The sequence below is a fragment of the Bos indicus genome, chromosome 10, assembly GCF_029378745.1.
Source record: "Bos indicus isolate NIAB-ARS_2022 breed Sahiwal x Tharparkar chromosome 10, NIAB-ARS_B.indTharparkar_mat_pri_1.0, whole genome shotgun sequence".
NCBI classification, from domain to species: Eukaryota; Metazoa; Chordata; class Mammalia; order Artiodactyla; family Bovidae; genus Bos; species Bos indicus.
This window is the reverse complement of record NC_091769.1, coordinates 1,371,990-1,384,612: the sequence shown is the minus strand read 5'-3', so window position 1 is coordinate 1,384,612 and position 12,623 is coordinate 1,371,990. Positions and strand designations below refer to the sequence as shown.

At 45.3% G+C, this 12,623-nt stretch overlaps 1 protein-coding gene across 8 annotated transcripts in view; it reads left to right on the top strand.

The window, feature by feature from the left end:
- The first annotated feature begins 10,566 nt into the window (after positions 1 to 10,566).
- APC (APC regulator of WNT signaling pathway) overlaps positions 10,567 to 12,623 on the top strand; it is a 131,903-nt gene continuing 129,846 nt past the window's right edge. For 4 of the 8 annotated variants that reach the window (XM_019968012.2, XM_070796623.1, XM_019968009.2 and 1 more), the window contains exon 1: positions 10,765 to 10,902. Coding sequence is in view for 4 of the 8 variants with exons in the window: in XM_070796617.1 (XP_070652718.1) it covers positions 10,738 to 10,902 (165 nt within the window). In the remaining 4 variants the exon portion in view is untranslated. Of the gene's footprint in view, positions 10,903 to 12,623 lie in introns of all 8 variants that reach the window. The other 4 variants (XM_070796622.1, XM_019968011.2, XM_019968008.2 and 1 more) reach the window with 2 other exon arrangements.

The following is a 12,623-nucleotide window of genomic DNA, read 5'->3' as shown; positions in this document are numbered from 1 at the left end:
CATCATCTTTTAGGATTTGAAATAGCTCAACTGGAATTCCATTACCTCCACTAGCTTTGTTCATGATGCTTCCTAAGGCCCACTTGACTTCGCATTCCAGGATGTCTGGCTCTAGGTGAGTGATCACACCATGGTGATTATCTGCGTCATGAAGATCTTTTTTGTACAGTCCTTCTGTGTATTTTTGCCACCTCTTCTTAATATCTTCTGCCTTTGTTAGGTCCATACCATTTCCGTCCTTTATTGTGCCCATCTTTGCATGAAATATTCCCTTGGTATCTGTAATTTTCTTGAAGACATCTCTAGTCTTTCCCATTCTATTGTTTTCCTCTATTTCTTTGCACTGACCATTGAGGAAGACTGTCTTATCTCTCCTTGCTATTCTTTAGAACTCTGCATTCAAATGGGTATGTCTTTCCTCTTCTCCTTTGCCTTTCACTTCTCTTCTATTCACAGCTATTTGTAAGGCCTCCTCAGACAACCATTTTTCATTTTTGCATTTCTTTTTCTTGGGGATGGTCTTGCTCCCTGCCTCCTGTACAATGTTATGAACCTCCATCCGTACTTCATCAGGCACTCTGTCTATCAGATCTAGTACCTTAAATCTATTTCTCACTTCTACTGTATAGTCATAAGGTATTTTATTTAGGTCACAGGAGCGGCAAGCAGTGGCTGCACAGAGCTGGAACAGCAAGCTACTGAGAGGAGATACCGCATGTCCAAGGTCAGAAGCGCTGGCTGCACTTCGCTGGAGCAGCTGTGAATAGATACCCCAGGTCCAAGGTCAAGCACGGCAGCTGTGCTTCGCTGGATGGTGGTATGGAGACACCCCACGATCACAGTCTGATGGTACCCCAGCAAGATGGTAGACGCTGGAGCGGCTGTGAGGAGATACCCCACGTCCAAGGGCAAAGGAGACGCCCCAGCAAGACGATAGGAGGGGCGAATTCACATTTAGAATCAAACCTGATTTCCACCAGAGACGCTCAGAGGGCTCAAACAAACCTTGTGAGACCCAGGGACCCAGGGACCCCACAGAGACTGGGACAGAATTGTGTTTGAGCATCTCCTGTGGATATACGGGTCGGCAGTGGTCTGCCGCAGGGACAGGGGCTCTGGGTGTGGGGATGGCATAAGCCCTCTTGGAGGAGGTCACCATTAACCCTACCACAGAGCTGCCAGAACTTACACAGGACTGGGAAATGGACTCTTGGAGGGCACAACAGAGCCTTGTGCACTAGGACCAGGGAGGAAGGAACAGCGACCCCACAGGAGACTTGCCTGTGGTGTCCAGGAGTCTCTGGCGAAGGCATGGGTTGGTGGTGGCCTGCTGCAGGGCTGGGGGCACAGACTGTAGCAGTACATGCATGGGACCTTTTGAGAAAGGTCACCATTATCTTCATTACATTCACCATAGTTTGGCCCCAGATAAATAGCAGGGAGGGAACACAGCTCCACCCATCAACAGAAAATTGGATTAAAGATTTACTGAGCATGGTCCTGCCCAGCAGAACAAGACCCAATATCCCCCTCGGTCAGTCTGTCCCATCAGGAAGCTTTCATAAGCCTTTTATGCTTCTCCATCAGAGAGCAGACAGACTGAAAGCCACAATCACAGGAAACTAACCAATCTAATCACATGGACCACAGCCTTGTCTAACTCAGTGAAACTATGAGCCATGAGGGCCACTCAAGATACGGGTCATGGTGGAGAGTTCTGACAAAATGTTGCCCACTAGAAAAGGGAATGGCAAACCACTTTAGCATTCCTGGCTTGAGAACCCCATGAACAGTATGAAAATGCAAAAAGATAGGACACTGAAAGATGAACTCCCCAGGTCTGTAGGTGCCCAATATACTACCAGAGATCAGTGGAGAAATAACTCCAGAAAGAATGAAGAGACGGAGCCAAAGCAAAAACAACACCCAGTTGTGGATGTGACTGGTGATGGAAGCAAGGTCTGATGCTGTAAACAGCAATATTGCAGAGGAACCTGGAATGTTAGGTCCATGAATCAAGGCAAATTGGAAGTGGTCAAACAGGAGATGGCAAGAGTGAACATTTTAGGAATCAGAGAACTAAAATGGAGTGGTTGGATGAATTTAACTCAGATGACCATGATATCTACTACTGTGGGCAAGAATCCCTTAGAAGAAATGTCATAGTCAACAAAAGAGTCCAAAATGCAGTACTTGGGCACAGTCTCAAAAACGAAGGCATGATCTCTGTTCATTTCACGGCAAACTGTTCAATATCACGGTAATGCAAATCTATGCCCCAACCAGTAATGCTGAAGAAGCTGAAGTTGAAAGGTTCTATGAAGGCCTACAAGACCTTCTAGAAATAACACCCCAAAAAACTGTCCATTTCATTATAGGGGACTGGAATGCAAACATAGGAAGGCAAGAAACACCCAGAGGAACAGGCAAATTTGGACTTGGAGTATGGAATGAAGCAGGCAAAGGCTAATAGAGTTTTGCCAAGAGAACATACTGGTCATAGCAAACACCCTCTTCCAACAACACAAGAAAAGACTCTACACATGGACATCACCAGATGGGTGACACCGAAATCAGATTGATTATATTCTTTGCAGCCAAAGATGGAGAATCTCTATAGAGTCAGCAAAAACAAGACGAGGAGCTGACTGTGGCTCAGATCACGAACTCCGCATTGCCAAATTTAGTCTTAAGTTGAAGAAAGTAGGGAAAACCACTAGACTATTCAGGTATGACCTAAATAAAATCCCTAACGATTATACAGTGGAACTGAGAAATAGATTTAAGGTACTAGATCTGATAGACAGAGTGCCTGAAGAACTATGGACGGAGGTTCATAACATTGTACAGGAGGCAGGGAGCAAGACCATCCCCAAGAAAAAGAAATGCAAAAATGAAAAATGGTTGTCTGAGGAGGCCTTACAAATAGCTGTGAATAGAAGAGAAGTGAAAGGCAAAGGAGAAGAGGAAAGATATACCCATTTGAATGCAGAGTTTTTAGAACTTCTTTAGGAATTCTTTAGGAATAGCAAGGAGAGATAAGACAGTCTTCCTCAATGGTCAGTGCAAAGAAATAGAAGAAAACAATAGAATGGGAAAGACTAGAGATGTCTTCAAGAAAATTACAGATACCAAGGGAACATTTCATGCAAAAACGGGCACAGTAAAGGACAGAAATGGTATGGACCTAACAGAGGCAGAAGATATTAAGAAAAGGTGGCAAAAATACACAGAAGGACTGTACAAAAAAGATCTTCATGACGCAGATAATCACCATGGTGTGATCACTCACCTAGAGCCAGACATCCTGGAATGTGAAGTCAAGTGGGCCTTAGAAAGCATCACTACAAACAAAGCTAGTGGAGATAATGGAATTCCAGTTGAGCTATTTCAAATCCTAAAAGATGATGCTGTGAAAGTGCTTCACCCAATATACTAGCAAATTTGGAAAACTCAGCAGTGGCCACAGGACTGGAAAAGGTCCCTTTTCATTCCAATCCCTAAGAAAGGCAATGCCAAAAATGCTCAAACTACCTCACAATTGCACTCATCTCACAAGCTAGCAAAGTAATGCTCAAAATTCTCCAATCCAAGCTTCAGCAGTACATGAACCATGAACTTCCAGATGTTCAAGCTGGATTTAGAAAAGGCAGAGGAACCAGAGATCAAATTGCCAACATCTGCTGGATCATCGAAAAAGCAAGAGAGTTCCAGAGAAACATCTATTTCTGCTTTATTGACTATCCCAAAGCCTTTGTCTGTGTGGACCACAATAAACTGTGGAAAATTCTTCAAGAGATGGGAATACCAGACCACCTGACCTGCCTCTTGAGAAATCTATTTGCAGGTCAGGAAGCAACAGTTAGAACTGGACATGGAACAACAGACTGGTTCCAAATAGGGAAACGATTACGTCGAGGCTGTATATTGTCACTCTGCTTATTTAACTTACATGCAGAGTACATCATGAGAAACGCTGGGCTGGATGAAGCACAAGCTGGAATCAAGATTGCCGGGAGAAATATCAATAACCTCAGATATGCAGATGACACCACCCTTATGGCAGAAAGTGAAGAGGAACTAAAGATCCTCTTGATGAAATTGAAATATTAGAGTGAAAAAGTTGGCTTAAAGCTCAACATTCAGAAAACAAAGATCATGGCATCCATTCCCATTATTTCATGGCAAAAAAATGGAGAAACAGTGGAAACAGTGACAGACTTTATTTTCTTGGGCTCCAAAATCACTGCAGATGGTGACTGCAGCCATGAAATTAAAAGATGCTTACTCCTTAGAAGAAAAGTTATAACTAATCTAGATAGCATATTAAAATGCAAAGACATTACTTTGCCATCAAAGGTCCATCTAGTCAAGGCTATGGTTTTACCAGTAGTTATGTATGGATGTGAGAGTTGGAGTACAAAGAACCCTGAGCGCCAAGAAATTGATGCTTTTGAACTGTGGTGTTGGAGAAGACTCTTGAGAGTTCCCTGGACTGCAAGGAGATCCAACCAACCATCCTAAAGGAAATCAGTCCTGAATGTTCATTGGAAGGACTGATGCTGAAGCTGAAACTCCAACACTTTGATCACCTGATGCGAAGAACTGCCTCATTTGAAAAGACCCTGATGCTGGGAAAGATTAAAGGCGAGATGAGAAGGGGATGACAGAGAATGAGGTGGTTGGATGGCATCACTGACTCAATGGACATGAGTTTGAGTAATATCTGGGTTTGGTGATGGACAGGGAGCCTTGGTGTGCTGCAGTCCATGGGGTTGCAAAGAGTCGTATATGAATGAGCGACTGAACTAAATTGAACTGAATGGTCTAGTGGTTTTCCCTATATCTTCAGTTTAAATCTGAATTGGCAATAAGGAGTTCATGATCTGAGCCACAGTCAGCTCCCGGTCTTGTTTTTGCTGACTCTGTAGAGATTCTCCATCTTTGGCTGCAAAGAATATAATCAATCTGATCTTGGTGTTGCCCATTTGGTGATGTCCATGTGTAGAGTCTTCTCTTGTGTTGTTGGAAGAGGGTGTTTGCTATGACCAGTGCGTTCTCTTGGAAAAATTCTATTAGCCTTTGTCCTGCGTCATTATGTACTCCAAGGCCAAATTTGCTTGTCCAGGTGTTTCTTGACTTCCTACTTTTGCATCCCAGTCTCCTATAATGAAAAAGACAGCTTTTGAGGGTGTTAGTTCTAGAAGGTCTTGTAGGCCTTCATAGAACCGTTCAACTTCAGCTTCTTCAGCATTACTGGTCAGGGCATAGGCGTGGATTATGTGGTATTGAATGGTTTGCCTTGGAAACGAACAGAGATCATTCTGTCGTTTTTGAGACTGCGCCCAAGTACTGCATTTTGGACTCTTCTGTTGACTATGACTTTTCTTCTAAGGGATTCTTGCCCACAGTAGTAGATATCATGGTCATCTGAGTTAAATTCACCCATTCCACTTCATTTTAGTTCTCTAATTCCTAAAATGTTGATGTTCACTCTTGCCATCTCCTGTTTGACCACTTCCAATTTGCCTTGATTCATGGACCTAACATTCCAGGTTCCTATGCAATATTGTTCTTTACAGCATCAGACCTTGCTTCCATCACCAGTCACATCTACAACTGGGTGTTGGTTTTGCTTTGACTCCATCTCTTCTTTCTGGAGTTATTTCTCCACTGATCTCCAATAGCATATTGGGCACCTACTGACCTGGGGAGTTCACTGAAAGATGAACCTAACTTTTTGCCTTTTCATACTGTTCCTGGGGTTCTCAAGGCAAGAATACTGAAGTGGTTTGCCATTCTCTTCTCCCGTGGACCATGTTTTGTCAGAACTCTCCACCACGACCTGTCCGTCTTGGGTAGTCCTACATGGCACAGCTCATAATTTCATTGAGTTAGACAAAGCTGTGGTCCATGTGATTAGATTGGTTACTTTCCTGTGACTGTGGTTTTCATTCTGCTTGCCCTATGATGGAGAAGGATAAGAGGCTTACAGAAGTTTCCTGATGGGAGTGACTGACTGAGGAGGTCAGTGAAGAAGAACTAAAGAGCCTCTTGATGAAAGTGAAACAGGAGAGTGAAAAAGTTCACTTAAAGCTCAACAGTCAGAAAGTGAAGAACATGGCATCTGGTCCCATCAGTTCATGGGAAATAGATGGGGAAACAGTAGAAACAGTAACAGACCTTATTTTTGGGGGCTCCGAAATCACTGCAGATGGCGACTGCAGCCATGAAATTAAAAGATGCTTGCTCCTTGGAAGAAAAGTTATGACCAACCTAGATAGCATATTAAAAAGGAGAGACATTACTTTGCCAGCAAAGGTCCATCTAGTTAAGGCTATGGTTTTTCCAGTAGTCATGTATGGATGTGAGAGTTGGACTATAAAGAAAGCTGAGCGCTAAAGAATTTATGCTTTTGAACTGTGGTTTTGGAGAAGACTCTTGAGAGTCCCTTGGACTGCAAGGAGATCCAACCAGTCCACCCTAAAGGAAATCAGACCTGAATATTCATTGGAAGGACTGATGCTGATGCTGAAACTTCAGTATTTTGGCCACCTAATGTGAAGAGCTGACTCATTTGAAAAGACCCTGATGCTGGCAAAGATTGAAGGCAGAAGGAGAAGGGGACAACAGAGGATGAGATGGTTGGATGGCATCACCGACTCAGTGGACATGAGTTTGAGTAATCTTCAGGAGTTGGTGATGGACAGGGAGGCCTGGTGTGCTGCAGACCATGGGGTCACAAAGAGTCAGAATGACTGAGCAACTGAACTGAACTGAGAGCTTCCTTGGTGGCTCAGATGGTAAAGAATCCTCCTGTAGTGCAAGAGACCTGGGTTCGTTCCCTGGGTTGGGAAGATCCCCTGGAGAAGGGCATGGTAGCCCACTCCAGTAAGGCATCACTAGCTGCATTTTAGCGCCACAGGTTGAAATGATATTTTGGATGCATGTGTGCATGCTAAGTCATGTCTGACTCTTTGTGATGCCGTGAACTGTTGCCCACCAGGCTCCTCTGCCCATGGGATCTTCCAGGAAAGAGTATTATAGTGGGCAGCCCATCCCCATCTCTTTCCTCTGCTTCAAGCCCTGAGAGTCTCTTTCCTCTACTTCAAGTCCTCACACATACACGCACACACACACACGTATGAAGAGACAGTGGGGTGTATTAGTTTCTAAGGCTGCTATAACAAAGTGCCACGAACTGGGTAGCTTAAAACAATGGATGTTTATTGTCTCACAGTTCTGGAGGCTATACATCTGAGAGCGAGGTTTTGACAGGACTGCATTTCCCCTGAAATCTGTAGAGAAATCCTCACTTGCCTGTTTCTCAGTGTTGGTGGCTGGCCAGCAGTCTTTGGTGTTCTTGGCTTGCAGGTGCACGACTCCAATCTTTGCCTTTGCCATCAAACAGCCTTCTCCCTGTGTGTTTCTTTCTTCATTTGGCTGTCTTCTTATAAGGACACTAGTTATTGGATTAGGGGTCCACCTACTCCAGTATGACCTCATTTGAACTTAATTACATGTGTAATTATCCTATTCGCAAATAAGTTCATATTGTTGAGTACTTGAGGTTAGGAATTCAACATATCTTTTGAGGAGTGGGGGAACGATCAACCAATAACAGATGGTAATCATGAGGAAAGCATACCAGAGAAACCAAAGACATTGCCTTGATTCCAGAATTTATTCCAAGAAGGAGTCCTACTACAGTGGGGTAGAAGATCGAAGAATCTTTTTAAGTATGTATTCCCACCTACTATTTGGTTAGCTTATGGACTAACTGGGTTTGATTGACAAGTGTACGCTATCATGAGTTAATGATATTAAAAAAGCTGAATGCCTTCATCTAAAGACTGAATGGCCCTGGATACAGGATAGCGGCCCTATCCTTTCTTGTAGCTTTCCCCAGCTATCCTGTTTAGAGGGAAATGATGGTGTATAATTTTGATGAGTAAATGGGATAAGTGATTGTTGTGGTGAGGATGTCACTCTTTGCCAGAGAACTGTCTTTGATGTCTAAAGTACTACTTGGGACCTAGATGAAAGAGTTAGTCATACAGTAACAAGCCTAACCAAGGGGATGCAGCTAGCATTTAGGAAATGCACCCATTTTTCTGTATCTCTTTTCCTTTGATCAAACGTGTACACATTATTAATTAAAAAAATACAAATTTTAAAAAGACATGAAAAGGAAATGGTAAAATGAGCTCTGCCCTAGTCCAAAAGGAAAAAAAAAAAATCACAGCAATCTCAAATCAGGCCCTTTGTTGAGATCCTATACAACAACAGCAGTATGATTGGGATTCTTAAATGGCAGTGGCTGAAATGGCTAATAAAAGCCTGCGAATGACACAGAATCAAATCACCAAATAAACCCATCTCAAAATCCAGTTTCTCTAGAAGGGAAGGGCATGAACTTTATGGTTGGCACCATCTCTTAATGTAGGACCTTGGGCAAGTGACTTAATCTCTCTCGTTTGCTATGTATAAAACTAAGGATAACTACCTAGCAAGGCTGTAGTGAGAATTAAGTATCTAGCTGAATGCAGGACACATATAATAGGTACTTCACTAAATTGAAGACTTCCACTCCCAGTCCTGCAAATATATGCAAAATACAATCTTTGCCCACTACCCCGTCACCTCCTCTTCATCTCATTCTCTTCCTCTCTCTCTCTTTTGCCAAAGTTCTTATTTATAATCTAGCAAAGGGTATATAAACAGGAAATGACTTGCATTTATGTTTAAAAACCAGTGTAAAACAATGTAGTATACCACTGACTACTTGCTGCTGCTGCTGCTAAGTCACTTCAGTCGTGTCCAACTCTGTGCGACCCCAAAGACGGCAGCCCACCAGGCTCCCCTGTCCCTGGCATTCTCCAGGCAAAAACACTGGAGTGGGTTGCCATTTCCTTCTCCAATGCATGAAAGTGAAAAGTGAAAGTGAAGTCGCTCAGCCATGTCCGACCCCCAGCGACCCCATGGACTGCAGCCTACTAGGCTCCCCCGTCCATGGGACTCTCCAGGCAAGAGTACTGGAGTGGGGTGCCATTGCCTTAAGTGCTGACAAACTGGACATTCCTAAAAACAGCACACATATTGAGTGATCACTCATGCCAGGCATGGTGCTAGGCATGGAGTAAGTTAAACATCTTCCCTCCCTGGTGGAATTCAGTTTAGTGAACTGAATGGTGAAGAAGCAATGAATAGATAATTGAGAAATATGTTCAGTGCCCTAAAAGAAATGGTCAGGTGCAATGTGGAGACTAATGCAAGGGCAGGTGGGATATTTAGTTTAGGAAGGATGGCCTTTCTGAGGGGACATTTAAACTGAAACCTGAAAGATGAGAAGCTAGATGTGTAAAGAACAAGAGCAAGTGTCTTCAAGACAGTGGAATCAGCATGTGCAATGAGGCAGTCAGGAGCTAGAAGTGTTTGAGGAGTAGTTCTGGCAGTGTCAACAAGATAGAGGGGCCACCATGAAGTAAAAATCCAGCTCTTAACATGGGCTCAATGCCCTACCTAAATTGCCCCTGTTCCCCCTGCCCCAACCTCATATCCTCCCCAGGCAACCATATCACCTATCCTTTCTGTCCTTTATGCGGTGTGATGGACAGGGAGGCCTGGCGTGCTGCGATTCATGGGGTCGCAAAGAGTCGGACACGACTGAGCGTCTGAACTGAACTGACCTGAACTCATTCCCACCTCAAGAATGAGAGGTTTGCTGCGTTTGCTGTTCTTCTGTCGAGAACACTCTGCCCAGATGATTCTCATGACTTCTGGCCCCTGTGGTCAGTCAGGCCTCAGATCAAGTGTCATCTCTGGAGAGAGATCGCTAAGTACCACCCCTCACCCAACATTAACTTCTGGTGGTTTTTTTTCTCTTCCCATCCCTCATCACTATCAAATGTTATTTTTTGATTTCTAAAAGTTCTTTTTGTTTGTTTTATACTCTCCCCTAAAATATAAGTCCCATGAGTTTATTTTCCTTATCGCTATAACCAGAATCATATCTAGAATATAAAGGAAACTCAAATATTACTTGTTGAATTTATGTTGAATGAAATAAAGCTTAAAGAGGTAACGCAAGATGTTAGAACTGGCCCAGTTGTGTGAGCGAGGACTTCCTGGAAGAGGTGTTTTCAGTTAAAATCGGAGGGGCAAGAGAGCGAAGGTGGCGCGCAGGTAAAAACAAGAACTGTGGAAATCACTCGTTCATTCCCGTCCTTTTTCACTAGCTTAGGAACACCTTTAGCGCTGGAGCCGCGTTTTACTAATCTTTCCCCAGCGCCTGTCCCGGGACCTGGCATACAGATAGGTTTTTACACAATGACTGGCTGTGGGGTGCGCAGATGGGTCTATTAACTCGGCTGCAGTACAGTTTGAGACTGGCCCACTAAGCCTGGCAGCACCAGTGCAAGAGAGCAGACGGCGGTGCCGAAGCCGGCCTTGGCAGCGCGCCTGCGCGTTACGATTCCCTCGCGGCGCGGCTCGGGGAGCCGGCAGCCTCGGCGCGCGCCTGCGCAGTGCGGTCTTCCCGCCTCCGACAAGATGGCGGCGGCCGAGTAGCGCGGGGGCGGGGTGTGGCCGCCGGAAGCCCGGCCGCTGCCGGGGGGAGCCGCGGGCGAAGGCCCGGGCGCAGCGGGCCGAGGCGGGATGCTGTTCCCAGGGAGCGCCGTTGGCCACCGGTGAGGAAGGTCAAGCACAGAGCTGCCTTCCCGAGCCTGAGCGACCCCTATGTACACCCCCCTCTGCTCGAGTGCGGTCGCCGCTTTGCCTGCTTCGGTACCGCCCTGTGCTGTCCGGTCCCGGAGCTCCGGCGGCGGCAGGGGCTGTGTCCGGCAGGAGAGGAAGCGCCCGGGCTGCGTCCGTGCTTCTGTCCGCGGGGCGAGCGTCTGGCAGGTGGGTGAAGATGCAGGCTTCGGTGTCTCCTCTTTGGGCAAAGCTTTCTCGGCTTTGCCACGCCGTGGCTCAGACCCTGGTGGTGCTCAGCCGGACTCTGCCGCTCCCTTGTCTCCACGTCCCGCCCCCTCTCCGCGCCCCGCTCCAGGCCTCCGGCTGGCCCCTGGCTTTGCATGCCCTCCATTCCCACCCAGGGGCTGGGGGTCGCGGCGCCGGCCGCCCTCCGCAACCTTTCCTGGCTCCTGCTGAAGCGTCAACCCTTGCAAGCGGTCTCTCCTTTGCGTTAGGTGGGTGGGTCGTCTGCCTGTTTCAGTCACCTCCCCATCTTCCTGGTTTCGACCTTCTTGCTTCCTTGAGAAGTCTTTTAACTGTCTGGAAAGCTTACCCTGGCTTATAGACTTACAAAGAAAAGCTTGCTATCCAGACGCCAGTGGATTTTGTTCATCTTGTTGGGGGAATCCAGGCCCCAGGAGACTGGGATGGTTTTGGGAATTTGACTATCGAACTCCTGCAAAGTTGAGGAATGGTGCCAGTGACGGCAAGTGATTCTTCATCTAAATTAATCCTTTTCTGACTACAGCAAGTCTTAGGTCTCTAAACTTTGGTGGGGGGGCGGGGGGACATATGTATACTAGATCCAGGGAAAGAATTGAGAAGTGGTCCTGTTTTAAAAGAAGGCTTTATGAAGGTAAGAAATGTAATAGCCCAAGAAAGGATCAGTGATTTTAGTGATTATTTTATTCACTGTTAGCCTAAATTGTCCACTGAAGCTTCAAAATCTTGTGTTGTCCGAGACCTTTGTTTTATTTGGAAAGGACTAAAATGGAGAAAACGCTTTTTAAACTTGAAACTTACCAAATTTCTTGGATTCTCAATTGTTATTAGTACTACTTGACGATCCTTATTGTACTTGATATTTTCTGCAAAATTTAGGTTGTGTCATTTCTTCTTTAATTACTAGGGCAAGAGTAGTCAGAATTAATGGTGTAAAAAGCGCAAAGTGAAGGAGGGATGTAGTAGTGGAGGAAGTTGCCATGTCTGATTTTTCCCATTTTTTCCTATAATTGGATAATGTGTCAAGAGCAGCAGAATGGCAAAACATGAGATTATGAATATAAATGATAGCTTGTCCATTGAGATTGCAGTAGGTGGACCTTTTAAAATTAAATTGAGTGATATCCTTTTTTTGAAGCCATGCTAGGTGCTCTCCAGAGTTACTAAAGCACAAACCGTTGTTGCCTTATTGGAATTCTGTGCTAAAAATCTTTAACAGGTGGGTTACAATTGGCCTGACAGATTTAACTTCTCGTTCTACCTCCTGACACACATCTGCCTTAACCTTTATTGTAGACTTTTGTCCTCTTGATGAATTTCTTAAATTTGGAGATAGAATTGTTCATTTTAAAAGGAGAGGAGATATTTTAAATGTTTGATTCCTGTACGGGCAAACTCACTCACTTGTTTGTTGCTGTGCTGAGTCGCTTCAGTCATGTCCGTCTCTTTGCGACCCTGTGGACAGCCAGACTCCTCTGTCCATGGGAATTCTTCAGGCAAGAGTATTGGAGTGGGTTGCCATTTCCTCCTCCAGAGGGTATTCCCGACCCAGGGGCTGGGCCGCACCTCTCAAGTCTCCTGCACTGGCAGGTGTGTTCTTTACCACTAGTGCCACCCGGGAAGGCTCTTGGTTTCCTGCACCCAAGGACTGCGTGTCTTTAGAGGTG